This window comes from Pseudorasbora parva, chromosome 2, assembly GCF_024679245.1.
Source record: "Pseudorasbora parva isolate DD20220531a chromosome 2, ASM2467924v1, whole genome shotgun sequence".
NCBI classification, from domain to species: Eukaryota; Metazoa; Chordata; class Actinopteri; order Cypriniformes; family Gobionidae; genus Pseudorasbora; species Pseudorasbora parva.
This window is the reverse complement of record NC_090173.1, coordinates 54,511,848-54,525,376: the sequence shown is the minus strand read 5'-3', so window position 1 is coordinate 54,525,376 and position 13,529 is coordinate 54,511,848. Positions and strand designations below refer to the sequence as shown.

At 37.7% G+C, this 13,529-nt stretch overlaps 1 protein-coding gene and 1 non-coding gene across 5 annotated transcripts; one reads left to right on the top strand and one right to left on the bottom strand.

Moving 5' to 3' along the window:
• Positions 1-1,786: 1,786 nt before the first annotated feature.
• Positions 1,787-8,671, bottom strand: stk19 (serine/threonine kinase 19). Of its 4 annotated transcripts, none has more exons than XM_067429277.1 (6): positions 8,449-8,671; positions 6,490-6,638; positions 3,716-3,951; positions 2,983-3,080; positions 2,057-2,204; positions 1,787-1,978 (listed from the first exon to the last, which is right to left on the bottom strand). In XM_067429277.1, exons 2-6 carry the CDS (start codon positions 6,595-6,597, stop codon positions 1,924-1,926), a joined length of 645 nt encoding a protein of 214 aa, XP_067285378.1. In that variant the 5' UTR covers positions 6,598-6,638; positions 8,449-8,671; the 3' UTR covers positions 1,787-1,923. The 4 variants fall into 4 exon arrangements, with proteins under 4 accessions (XP_067285378.1, XP_067285370.1, XP_067285353.1 ...); XM_067429269.1 differs by having other exon boundaries at positions 6,490-6,635; XM_067429252.1 differs by lacking the exon at positions 8,449-8,671 and adding an exon at positions 7,719-8,077.
• LOC137057092 (U1 spliceosomal RNA) lies at positions 8,506-8,673 on the top strand. The gene has a single exon (XR_010900429.1). It is a non-coding gene; the product is annotated as a U1 spliceosomal RNA (small nuclear RNA).
• The last annotated feature ends 4,856 nt before the right edge of the window (positions 8,674-13,529 follow it).

Here is a 13,529-nt window from a genome sequence, read left to right as displayed (position 1 = left end):
CTGCTTCACTCAGAGAAGCCGTCAATCTCAATCTTTTTATAGCATCACATAACTAAAACCAAACTTATTTAAAGAAACAAACACTTGAAATGAAATCAGTGTGATTAAAACTACCTAAAATGACATGCCATATTTGAAAATAAATTATTTATTGAAGTGTAATTGGTTTAGTTTAGCCTAGAAATCTAGACGCACCCTAGCGGCAGCAAATCTAATCTGCCGTGAGTGTCGTCTAGCAACTCTCAATACACTTCTGAGCTGTAAACGCCAAACTCTGGTCGGGCCAATCACATCGTGTATAGAGTCGGTGGGCGGGGCCATAATGACGGCCGAGTTGCGTTTGTGTGCTTCTAGTAAACACAGAAACTGGCGAACAGCGGTCTTTCGAATCAGCTTTGACCGTGACTCTGGAAGACTTGGAGTTAAGTTTTTCTCTGAGAAAAGAACAAAGAACGGCACTGAAGTCATTCTTAAAAAGGGAAGATGTGTTCAGAGTTTAGCCGACCGGATACGGCGAATGTTTAATCTGTCAACTAGCTCTGCTTCACCTTCGTTGCTCTGGTTGGTGTAGCGCTATCCTATCGCGTGCAGAGGGAGTTTGAAAGACAACCGTTTATCCGCCCCTCGGATTGAGCCCTGTCAATGGTGAGTTTCCGGACCAAACATCTTGATGTGGCTCTGGCTTGTCAGGCTAGGTTTAGTTTGTCTCGTGTTGGATTACATGGAGCCCTGGGTTTTGGCTTCACTTTTCAGGACTCATGCGGCACACAATTGAAATCCACAATCATTTAAAAAATATCTGTAAGCTCAAAGTATATAAATCATAATTTATTGTGTATTTTCAATTAGGAGGTGGCTGTCTCAAACCCTAAATTTCAACTTATAAAATATTGAAAATATGGAAATAATTTTTGCACCATTCAGATCGCCAAAGTCACTTAATTTCAGCAGTTTGGCGGTTTGACACGCGATCCAAATCATGAACCGATACACTGATTCATTAAGCTGTTTTGAAATCGGCCCATCACTTTGTAAGTCGTTATTTAGTTTTTTTGTGTTGCACTAAATCTATTCTCGTCTCTTCATAAAATGATTGCAGAGCCGCTGTAGTGAGATGGGCTTTGTAACGACGTCTTTAGTGCCTTTATGGGTCTTGAGAGAGGAAATGACATTGGTGTCATGAAGGCCTTTCTGAGCCATCGGATTTCAACACTAATATCTTCATCTGTGTGTGAAGATGAACAGAGGTCTGACGGGTGTCGAACGACATTAGGGAGAGTATTTAATGACAGAATTTACATTTTTGGGTGAACTAACCCTTTAAAGGCTCATTATCATCATTATTGGCATATTAATATAAATGAGTCAACTAATTGCTTATATGAACGACTAGAAAACTTTCGTCGAGGGCAGCCCTAGTAGATTTCACATACTCTCGAGCATTATTTGGAATAAGTACCTCACGACGGCTAAAAAAGTGTGTTATATAGTATGAATATAATCCAGATACACTACATCCGCCATCTTGTCATTATCATGTGATCTACTAGCATCCATTGCGTCGCTTTAGTGTCATTCATAAATCCTCTCCTGTGGCCTCATGGGATAGCAAAGTGTCCACACTTCAGAATCTCACCAGAAGTAATTCAGACACATATTACTTTTGTCACATACTTTTTTTCCTGCCTACTACATAGTAGGGAAGTGTTTGATTTCAGACGCAACCACAGTCTTAAACCTCTCACAAGTGAGACTGTCCTGAGCTGTGATGCAAAAAAAAAGTCAATTTATGCAGTTTGGCAAACTTTTATTAAATATATTGTGAACCATTACTTGTGCTGTTTGTGACCAAAATAATATGGCCATAAATACATCATACAGTTTATTGAATTCTGTACAATCCAAGGCAAGCGAGTGAAGCCGTTAGTTGATGTTCCCGTCCACATATCGTAATAACGTCCCTGATGTTGTCTGTATGCTACAAACACACACAAAGCAGTCATCAATTAGTCATTAGAGTACAACTCACATGTATAGTTTTATACAGCGGTCTTACCATTCAACTAGCTCTGCTCCAACTATATCATGAATGTGATACTTCATCTGGAATTTGACCTGTGAAGTCGTGCGCCGTCCCTCAAGTTCAGTTTTCAGGATTTCACCGTATTTGGATTTCTTCACCATGCCAAGAACAGCTTTGCGGCCTGTTTTAAAATTGTGAATCGGATAGAGACAGAGCGACACGTGTCATAATCTGAAAGCCACGCCCACTGGAGGGGAAAACAAATCAACCGTCTCCATTGACTTTCTACTGCGGGAAATGGCCCTACTTGTCATTTCTGACTTATTACAAAAAATCTAACAATGTCTAAAAGCTGATATGTGAGAAGGTGTACAGAAAACAAGCTAAAGAACCCAGAAGTGTTTATAAGCTTTTGATCCAAAAAACAAACGTTTAAGGACACAAAAGTGAATGAGACAGAGCACGACATGCAAGACTACACTGAGAACTAACGTTACGCCCACTGGAGGGGAAAAGTCATCAGCGTCAGGAAATATATAAAACTGACGTTTGGATATTTTACCAAATGTTTACTGCACACGTAGACATACTGAGCCACACTGAGTGTCAGGATCCCAAAACGGACCCATTCTTCCGGCTAAAGCTTCACATTTTATTGTCTTTATCCACTTTAGTCTCCTTAAACGCTCATTTTTTGGGGTCAAGAGCTTATAAAAACATAGTTATGTGTTTTTAAGCGTGTTTGCTGCACATATCAGCTTTGAGACATTGTTCTGTTTCTTGTTATAAGTAAGAAAAGACGAGGCGACCGCTTCACGCAATACAGTCAATGGAGAGCAAAGTCAATGGAGAGCATTTGATGCCCTGCCTCCCCCGTATGGATGTGGCCTAAATACGCTCTGTCTCAATATAATCCAGTAGAGACTGTTATTGTTGAGTCTTGTGGTAAACACACCTACCCTTAATGAAGTACTTGATGAATTTGCCGGAGTTTGGGATGGAGAGCCACCAGCTGCCCGCGTCCCTCACCGTGAGGACGCCCGATTTCACCAGCTGCCTGCAAGACACAGACCATCTTTAGAGCGAGACAACGGACGACACAGCCAAGTTTAATACTCATTGTCTGTTATGGTATTCATGAATAAAGGAGCAGAAATGTCCACTGAATTATTATTTTCCAGTATCTGTTTAGTAATATACCCAGCCTATTGTCCATGTTGTTGTTGTTGTTTTAAAGAAAAGTGATTGTTTTACTGGCATAATCATACACATTTAGACATTATTATCTGGCATAATGTTCCAACATGTCGCAAATTAAAAACATAGTGATATATGGACATATAATGATTTTACTCAGCTATTGAACCGAATCGCTTTTGGCTTGGCTTGCTCAGTTGGGGACACTAAAATTTAGTTCAAAGTTATTCAACTAAACATCCAAATAAAATGAATTAATTAGGTCTTATTTAATTCTATAAACTATAATACTGATTTGCCAACATAGTCACTATATGATAAATTAAAATAAGCTGATAACATCACTGTTTTCTCCAGAGTAACTGTACAGCCAAATCTAATTTTGTTGCAATATTGTCCTGTTTGACACTGTGAAGCTGCTTTGAAACAATCGTCATTGTAAAAGCGCTATATAAATAAAGTTGACTAGACACGCCAGCTCACGGGTCCTCTTACGTGATCTCAGAGTCCGTGAAGAGGAACTCTTTCAGCATCTTTTCTTTGTTGAAACTCAGATCGGAGCAGCCGGGAGTGAGCTTAGACAGGAATTTCTCCACCGTCTCCAGCGTTTCTCGACCGGCTTCCCCCTGCCGCACTTTGGCCCTGTAGTCTTCAGCAAACACCAACGCGAAAGCCTCGGAGTCGAAGCCCAGCTGGAACATCAGCAGCTCGCCGCTCGCCCTCAACTCATTCTGAGCAGCAGAAGGAGAAACGCAGAGACCAGTGCATAAACACAGTTAAGAACTAGTCTCAAGTAGCAGTTAGTCAACCAGTCTTACTTTTTAGATTCAAATTAGACCAATCTACCTGTCTAACCCTTACGTGCTACTCTGTGTCTTTATGATCCCAATTGATGTTTGATTAGGTTAGGTCTTTAATGTCATTGCATATGTTTATACAACAAAATTCTGTTGGAGAAATCCAATTTGTCGCATTAAAAATAATAATAAATATAGTTGCGAGCAGCAATTATCGGGGTTCAAGCGGTTAAGGCCATTACTCGCATGCGTAAAAAGTAGGGGTGTAACCGTACACATATTCGTACCGCACCGGTTCGCTTCAGGGCTTCCGGTACGGTGCATGTGTGTAAACGGTACCGAATGCAATCTTTATCAGTTGGCTTGTTTTGCACGAACATTAAGTATTCAGTCCATTTTATCACGCAATTCAAACTGTAAATGTTGTTTTGACGCTCTTTAATGTGACGTGACTGATCATAGTATGGACGTGTCAGTTCAAGCGGTGTGCGAGTGAATGCGATCATCTCTTCCTGAAGAATAAACAAGAATCAATGTCTTAAGGGATGTAAGGATACATTACAACTCAATCAGTGTTTCAGCGGCGGAAAGATGTTAATGAAACTAAGAGAGATACATTTCTTCACTAGAGAAAAACTCTTTCACTAAATATATGCTCTATATTATATTAGTATATTATTATATTAGCCTATATATTCATTATATTAGCCTATATATTCATTATATTAGCCTATATATTCATTATGTTAGCCTATATATTCATTATGTTAGCCTATATATTCATTATATTAGCCTATATATGCATTACATTAACCTATATATTCATTATATTAGCCTATATATTCATTATATTAGCCTATATATTCATTATATTAGCCTATATTCATTATATTAGCTATATATGCATTACATTAGCCTATATATTAATTATATTAGCCTATATATTCATTATATTCGCATATATATTCATTATGTTAGCCTATATATTCATTATATTCGCATATATATTCATTATGTTAGCCTATATATTCATTATATTCGCATATATATTCATTATGTTAGCCTATATATTCATTATATTAGCCTATATATTCATTATATTAGCCTATATATTCATTATATTAGCCTATATTCATTATATTAGCCTATATTCATTATATTAGCCTATATATTCATTATATTAGCCTATATTAATTATATTAGCCTATATTCATTATATTAGCTATATATGCATTACATTAGCCTATATATTAATTATATTAGCCTATATATTCATTATATTAGCCTATTTATTCATTATATTCGCATTTATATTCATTATGTTAGCCTATATATTCATTATATTCGCATATATATTCATTATATTTGCCTATATATTCATTATGTTAGCCTATATATTCATTATGTTAGCCTATATATTCATTATATTCGCCTATATGTTCATTATGTTAGCCTATATATTCATTATGTTAGCCTATATATTCATTATGTTAGCCTATATATTCATTATATTCGCATATATATTCATTATGTTAGCCTATATATTCATTATATTCGCATATATATTCATTATGTTAGCCTATATATTCATTATATTCGCCTATATTCATTATGTTAGCCTATATATTCATTATGTTAGCCTATATATTCATTATATTAGCCTATATATTCATTACATTAGCCTATATATTCATTATGTTAGCCTATATATTCATTATGTTAGCCTATATATTCATTATATTAGCCTATATATTCATTATATTCGCCTATATATTCATTACATTAGCCTATATATTCATTATGTTAGCCTATATATTCATTATGTTAGCCTATATATTCATTATATTCGCCTATATATTCATTATGTTAGCCTATATATTCATTATGTTAGCCTATATATTCATTATGTTAGTGACCTGGCGTAGTTTACACCAACGCCAGAAGTGATTCTTGTACACGACACCAGATTGTGTATATTGACCGTACCGGAAGTGAAGCTCGTTCCAGACTGTTGGCTATAGCGTTGTATTTGAGGTAAAAAATTATATAAATACGGCTCGATTTCTCACACAAACTGATCGTTTTGTGTCAATGTGTCGTCATGAGCCACAGGTCTTTTTTTATGCATGTTTGTCTAAGCATGTTTTTTTTTTACTCTCATAGAGTTGTTACCCATTGACATGCATTATATGACTGGCACACAGCAACGGTTGGAGTTAAAAATCTTCATTTGTGTTCAACTGAAGAAACAAACACACCTACATGTTGGATGCCCTTTGGGTTAGCAGATAAACATCACATTCTCATTTTGGGTGAACTATCCCTTTAAGTAACTTACCTAATGTCATAACCATTTTTATTTTTATTTGCAACTGGCCACAGAAGTTATGAATGTGCTACGGTCATTATTAAATCATCTATTAATTAAATCACAGCGTCTACTTTGCTTTTTTTGACACAGGCTGCTCTTACCAGCTGCTTGTCCACTGAGGTCTTGTCCCTGTGTAAGCTGTACAGCTGGTGCTTTAGGACCACCGGAGGCAGGCTGTCGTTGAAGAGTTTGCGTGAAAACAGTGTCATGAGCTTCTGCAAGCTTGAGCGGATATCAGCGGCTCCATCTGCTGAACAAACGCCACACGGCACCGTTATTTCCTTTCTTGGATGAGAGACACAGACCAGGCATAGCATTATGACCACTGACAGGTGTAGTGGATAACACTGATGATCTCTTCATCACAGCACCTGTTAGTGGGTGGGATATATTAGGCAGCAAGTGAACATTTTGTCCTCAAAGTTGATGTGCTAGAAGCAGGAAAAATGGGCAAGCGTAAGGATTTGAGCGAGTTTGACAAGGGCCAAATTGTGACGGCTAGACGACTGGGTCAGAGCATCTCCAAAACTGCAGCTCTTGTGGGCTGTTCCCGGTCTGCAGTGGTCAGTCTCTATCAAAAGTGTATGAAGTCACTGTAAACTTTATTCTTATATATTAGGCTATATTGTTATATTATAATGCTATCATAGGTATCATATGCTATCGCTGTAAATATAAAAGCCTGCCAATATCACTGCTGCCATGTTTCTCACTGACACGCCCTTAACTCGTATAGATCGGTGCTTAAAGAAAATCCCGAGCTTCCCACTGGTATTTACGACTTTATGGTGCCGTTCATCTGCATTGAACTCGTAAATTCGATCTTTACAACATGACTTGTGCTACCTTTACATGCTCTCAGAATTATCGTTAATACAAGGTAAAAATCGCACTGGAATGCAGTTTAAAATTGCATTTTAAACTTGAATACAGTGATCTCGTAATCACGCCTTCAGAAGTGAGAATTATCAAATTTCCCGTGCGTGAAGGCGGCATTAAATGCACCAGTAGATCCGAAACGGCCTCTCGAACAAGAACAAAAGTAGGGCGGGGCTTGATTGGATAGCGGTGGTTTGCTATTGGTCGACATCAAGTGAGTGACAGGACTCAAAATGTCACAAAAAAAGTTTGAGATTAAACAATTTTAGCTGAGTGTACACAATCAGTGAAAAGAATGTGAAATCGATTGCATGAATTCATATCTGGAGCCAAGAGGAAGTCATATTTAAAAGGAGCACGAACTGAAACGTTACTTCATAAGGTCTGTTTAATGTTAAGTGTGTTTTTGAAGGATATAAATCAGCGATAGGTAATGACGCCAGGATTTTACCGTGACTGTCTTCGGTACCGGCCGCGCGTCTCTTCGGTAAGCAGAAGGTGTCCGCGATCAGCGCCCGCTTCCTGCTCATGTCTGACCGTTGTTTACACAGATCATGTGTCTGTTTCTCCTCATAGAGCTGCTATGAATGCTGAGAATAGCGCAAAACTGCAGATTATATGGGTAACATTACGTAATAAGGTACCCTGCTGAAATGACACGATTTGCCCTCAAACTCTATTTTAAGGAAGTCTGCTATTATAAATTCGCCTGTTAGTTCCACAGACAGTTAATCAAACACAACAGCTGACTCTGAGTCTTCTTCGTTGATTTGAGGATGAACCGAGTGCATATGCTGCCCTCTGGCGGGCTGTGTTAAAATGACAGATCTAGTTTCTTTTTTACTAATAAAACCCTATGAATAAAACCGACGAAAAACAATATATTTCAAACCATGTACCCTAAAAAATGAGAATTGTTTAACATTTTCTTTCGACTTGGGTTCTAATAACCGTATAACTGAGTTCTTTAAATGTGATTTTGAGCATCTGCTGTTCTATTGGTTGGTGGGCGCTTGTGTTGCATTATGGGAAAGTGTCCGCAACCAAATAAAGCGATAAATGTTTAGTTGTTTCTGCTGCGTTTAAAGCTCGAGTAGTGGCGAGACTGTGAAATAAAACCATCGTTAACGGGATCTTCGTGTGTATGGTGTTGACTCGCGCGGAGCGACCGTTGGGCTTACCGTCACCGAGACTCGTGTGTCCCGCAGTCAGCTCTTCTCCGGGCGCATGCTTGTTTCATACTTACCTGGCAGGGGTGACCCCATGATCAAGAAGGTGGTTCGCCCAGGGTGAGGCTCCGCCATTGCACATATCGGCGGTGTGCTGACCTCTGCGAATTCCCCAAATGTGGGAATCTCGACTGCACAATTTATGGTAGTGGGGGACTGCGTTCGCGCTCTCCCCTCATCATGCGGTAATATAAATAGAATCTGAGGATAAGTAAGAAGTTCAGACGTTGACTAATAAACTTAAATCATATTTTGACTCCGTTCACTTAGAATCCAGCATAAATTAAGAAACCAAATTAATTTACTGTCAATTATTAATAAATTATTTTCTCTCCGACACGAATTCCTAAAATCCTCTTACACATTTAGCGTCGCCGTCCAACTTAGTCATATTTAGTGATGACTTTCGTGTCTACCTGCATTTCTGTATCGATTACCAATACATAATTTCAAGGAGACAGGGGTAGCTGCAGCTTGGAGTAATGGGCGTGGCAAGAGGTAGGGGCGTGGCAGGAGGTAGGGGCGTGGTGAGAGGTTTCTCATTGGTCAAAGGAGCTTCCTCCTGGCGACTGCGTTGGCCAATCAGCAGTAACCTTAGTTTTACTATCGTATGAATCAGTGGAGGTGGAGGAATGAGTTTTGACTTGAACACAAGCCTTTGATGACAAATTCAACTGACATTTTAAAAAACTTAATTGTAAAAATGACTATTGAATAAATGTTTTTTGGATAAAATGTTGTTTGTTTTGCTTACTTGATTAATGTCACTTAAAAGTAGTTTATTAAACCGGTTTTACTTCATTTTATATTATATGATGAGTGCTTGATCAAACACGTATGTATATGTATATATATATATATATATATATATATATATATATATATATATATATATATATATATATATATATATATATATATATATATATATATATATACCTTTATACAGCAAAAACATTTGCTTTACCATTATTATAAAAATAATATTACTTTTAGTTTGTATGTAGCCTACTTTAAATGAAAGTAAAAAATTAGTATGACTTTAATAGTGTCAGGAGACATTTTTATCTTTAAAATAATAATTAGTTTTTTAATTAGTTTTTTTATTTATTATTTAGTTCAAGTACAGACATTTCAAGTTTAATGCAATAAAAACGATGAATACAAAGCATTGTAAATACAGCTCAAAATGTGTAAATCAGAGAATAACAATAACAAGTATAAAATGAACAATACAAATAAATACACAAATATAAGTTTATGAATCAAGGTAGAAAAATTATTGTCTTGTGATCTCATGTTTGAAAGCGTTTCAAAGTGTGAGATCAGTCTTCTAAAAGGTAATATAGGAAGGGTTCTTTCATTTGTGTCATGCTTATAAAACTTCAGCAAAATAATTTAATTATATTAAAAAAAATCCAGAAAAATACGGGTTTAGGAAACAAAGTAAAATGCCATGAAGTTCTAAAATCTAATACTTGGAATTTCTATTTTAGGAATATCTATTTTAAAGTCAGTCCCAATTTGAAATAGAAAAAGGGCAATACAAAAATAAATGTTTAATATATTCAAGTGATGTGTTAAAAAAGTGCATTTATCACAAACAGTATGAATGTTTTTTTAATGATTGACTAAAAAAGTCGCGGTGGTGATGACGTCACGTAACCCGCGCCATACAGAAGGTTTCGAAGGTAACATACCCTGCGTCTCAATCAGCTCCCTAGTTCACTAGAGTGAAAGAAATGTATTTTGTCTTGTATAATTATTTGTGTAGTTATAGTGATTCAGTCCGCTTTTATGCGGATAAAGGAAGCTTTTCGCGTCCTGGTCATAGACTGTAAAAAGACGAGAAGACCTCGCGGCACGCCCCATACCTCGCGCCACGCCCCATTTCTTTCCGACCTCATGGTACGCCCATTGCTCCAGTCTGCAGTTACCTCTACTTGGTTTCAAGTACATGTTGTCGAGTGATGGCGCTAAACGCACATGATCATCTTCTTAAAGGGATCCCCTGGTGTTGAGACTTGTATGGCTTAATATAAAATAAATGATGTCTCTTACTGAATTATGTAGTAGAAAACCCATGAAAGATCTACGTTATTTTAAAAATCGATTTTATATTTGGACCATGGGCGGCGCCATTTTGTTTGCGTTCTAGGTTGATGACGTAGAATGGTTGCACTCCTCAATCAGCTGGCATTACCCGTAGCTATTTTTACCACAACGCAACTCGAAAATTGTTTCAGAGTTAAACAAAACCAATGAATTGCTTTGTAATTGTACTTAAAACACACTCAAACATACATGTGCAAACAAACTCACCTACACAAGTCACAAACAGATCGGCGGGCGGGCACACACACCTGACAGACTGCGCTGTCTCAATCGAGATGTTGGGCTGCTCAGTCTCCACGACAGGGGCTGAATCCGAAATCGACCCCCTATACCCTGAAATAGGGCATTATTTGAAGGGACGGCCATTTGTAGTGTTGTCCGACACCATAGTGGACATGTTCGAGTGCAGTCATTCAGTCTCACGTTCACCGCAATAACGAGTGTACACAGGGCCGGCGCAAGCTCAAATGCCGCTCTAGGCAGAGCACGATCGTGCCGCCCCACTCACAATTAGGTATCCTTAAGATGCATGTACATACAAATTAATATTTTCTTTATCTATAAAATTAAACTAAAATAAAAACATGCAAGCATGTTTTCAGATTTTATTTTTCATTCTGCAACGTGAAAAAAGTACACAGTGCTACAGCTGCAATTTCTGTTTTATAATAGACAGTGTACCGAATAAAACTAAACATAGGTCAGTGTATATTTTGGCCATTCGATTTTCCTTAAAGAAACGGGTATTCAAAAACAAAAAACGGCTCCTTTTTCGTTTTTTCATTTTTTAAACAAAACGAAAAACAAGAATTCAGCATGATTTGTCGTTTTTCGTTCAGAGGTAGAAAATGAATAAACAGCTTGAATATTCGATTTCTACACATGGGCGGTAACTGCTCTTCCTCAGTTAAGCACAGCAGAATAAAAGTACGAACGAAATATCGAACCCATAAACCGTTTTATAAACCGCAAACGAAATATGAAAAATCGAGCCAAAATCTAATTTTTCGTTTTTAAACTAAACAAAAAAACGAATAAACAAGCGGATTTATCTGTTCTCATTATTCCATTCCTAACAGGAAATGAAATGATCAGATGATACACGGACCTGATGCACGCAACTTTTTAGCTCATTGGAGGTTTTGATTTTTTCTTGACTGATAAACACAAACAGACATTCACTGATTCACATAATAGCCTACATTTCAGAAGCGTGCGCGTCGGGCTTTCGCAGCGGCAAACGCTTTGATTGCGTCCTCGAGTTTAACTTTTTCTACAAGTTCATGCTCAATTGCAATTGTTGCTAGTCCATTGAGTCTGTCTTTTGTCATTGTACGTCGGACTCGGAGATCATTTTTAATCAGTTTAAGCTTTGAGAAACTGCGTTCTCCAGAGCTCACAGTGACGGGGAGAGTGAGAAGCACTCTCAATGCTATAAAAACATTTGGAAAAATCAACACAATCTCATGGTCATGCGTATAAATAGATACGCACTTTATGCGTATAATACGCCATAACCCTAATAATACGGTTCGTATGTATAATACGCCATAAAGTGCATATCATATGCACGCGAAAAACCGCGTACCATATGCACCACAAGATTGCAAACTCGAGAGCGCATTATTGTAGCACGAAAGTACATTAATATAGTGCGCGAGCGCAAATCTCTCTCTGCTCGCGCGCGGAATGTAATGTGCGAGCGCGAATCTCCCTGCTCGTGCGCGATAACTCTGCGTGCTCTCAGATACGCTGCTCTTGTTAGAATGTTTTGTCTGGGCTCACTCAGAGAATATGCCTGCACTTAAAACGTGTCCAGTGCAATCGCGAATTCAGATTCCAAAAGGCAAAAATAATTAAAATCTGAACAAAATGCCCCCTAATAGATATAATATAAGCATATATAATGTAATAATAGATACGTGGGCAAAATGCCCCAGTAAAATTATGATATATCTAACTGCATCAAACACAAATGCAACAGAATAAAACTAATTAAAAATACTGACTACTAAATTAATGAAATCCATTTTATTGGGAAAATGTTACTGCAATTTGTGAGTTAAGTTATCTTTCACCGCAAAAGTTGGCATACATTTCTAAATAATCCACTGGCAGTGGCAGAACAAGACTTTTATACATGGGGTGGCCACGGCTGCTTTGGTGGTCCAGAGACCGTGAATATCATGTGTTATACTTATTTGTTTTCATTGTTTTGACCAATGTAACCTTAAATATGTAACAATAAATAAGCACCCACAACAGTAGATATCAGTGAAATTTCACAATTCTCAGCCTAATAATATAAATGTAAAACATTATTGAATACAAGTGAACAGTTGAAGCTGCAGGACACAGTGATTCAGGTACAGAAATTAAATAATCAAACATAATAACATTGCATAATCGTTTTAAGTGCAGGCATATTCTCTGAGTGAGCCCAGACAAACATTTCTAACAAGAGCAGCGTATCTGAGAGCGCACGCAGAGTTCTCGCGCACGAGCAGGAAGATTCGCGCTCGCACATTACATTCCGCGTGCGAGCAGAGAGAGATTTGCGCTCTCGACATTTGACAGGGAAATAACGCCATACTTTTCCAGTCTTAAGCAATCCTGAAGAACTATTGTAGGCTGTTCTCCTATTTCTTTGAGAGATGCGATGTCATATAAAAGTCCAAATAAGCGCCCATGGTCTCGAAGCAGCGGAAAGCGCTCTTCCACGGAACGGATGGCACAGTCGAGAGTATTTTGCACGCATATACTAATCGATGCTGCTCTAAGTGAGGTGGGGGCGCGATCGGGCGGGAATTTTTATTCTAAATTTAAAGTTAATTTAAATTCATACTAATGGAGTGGGAAAAAATGTTGTTGATATAAGTGCGATAATTGTAACCTACCTAATGTAAAACTAACAAATA

Coding starts and splice junctions, on each gene's coding strand:
- stk19 (XM_067429252.1), bottom strand. CDS start 7,797: ATGAGCAGGAAGCGGGCGCTGATCGCGGACACCTTCTGCTTACCGAAG. Junction 6,639..7,718: donor CGGTACCGAAGACAGTCACG/GTAAAATCCTGG, acceptor GCGTTTGTTCAG/CAGATGGAGCCGCTGATATC. Junction 1,979..2,056: donor GGAGCAGAGCTAGTTGAATG/GTAAGACCGCTG, acceptor GTGTGTTTGTAG/CATACAGACAACATCAGGGA.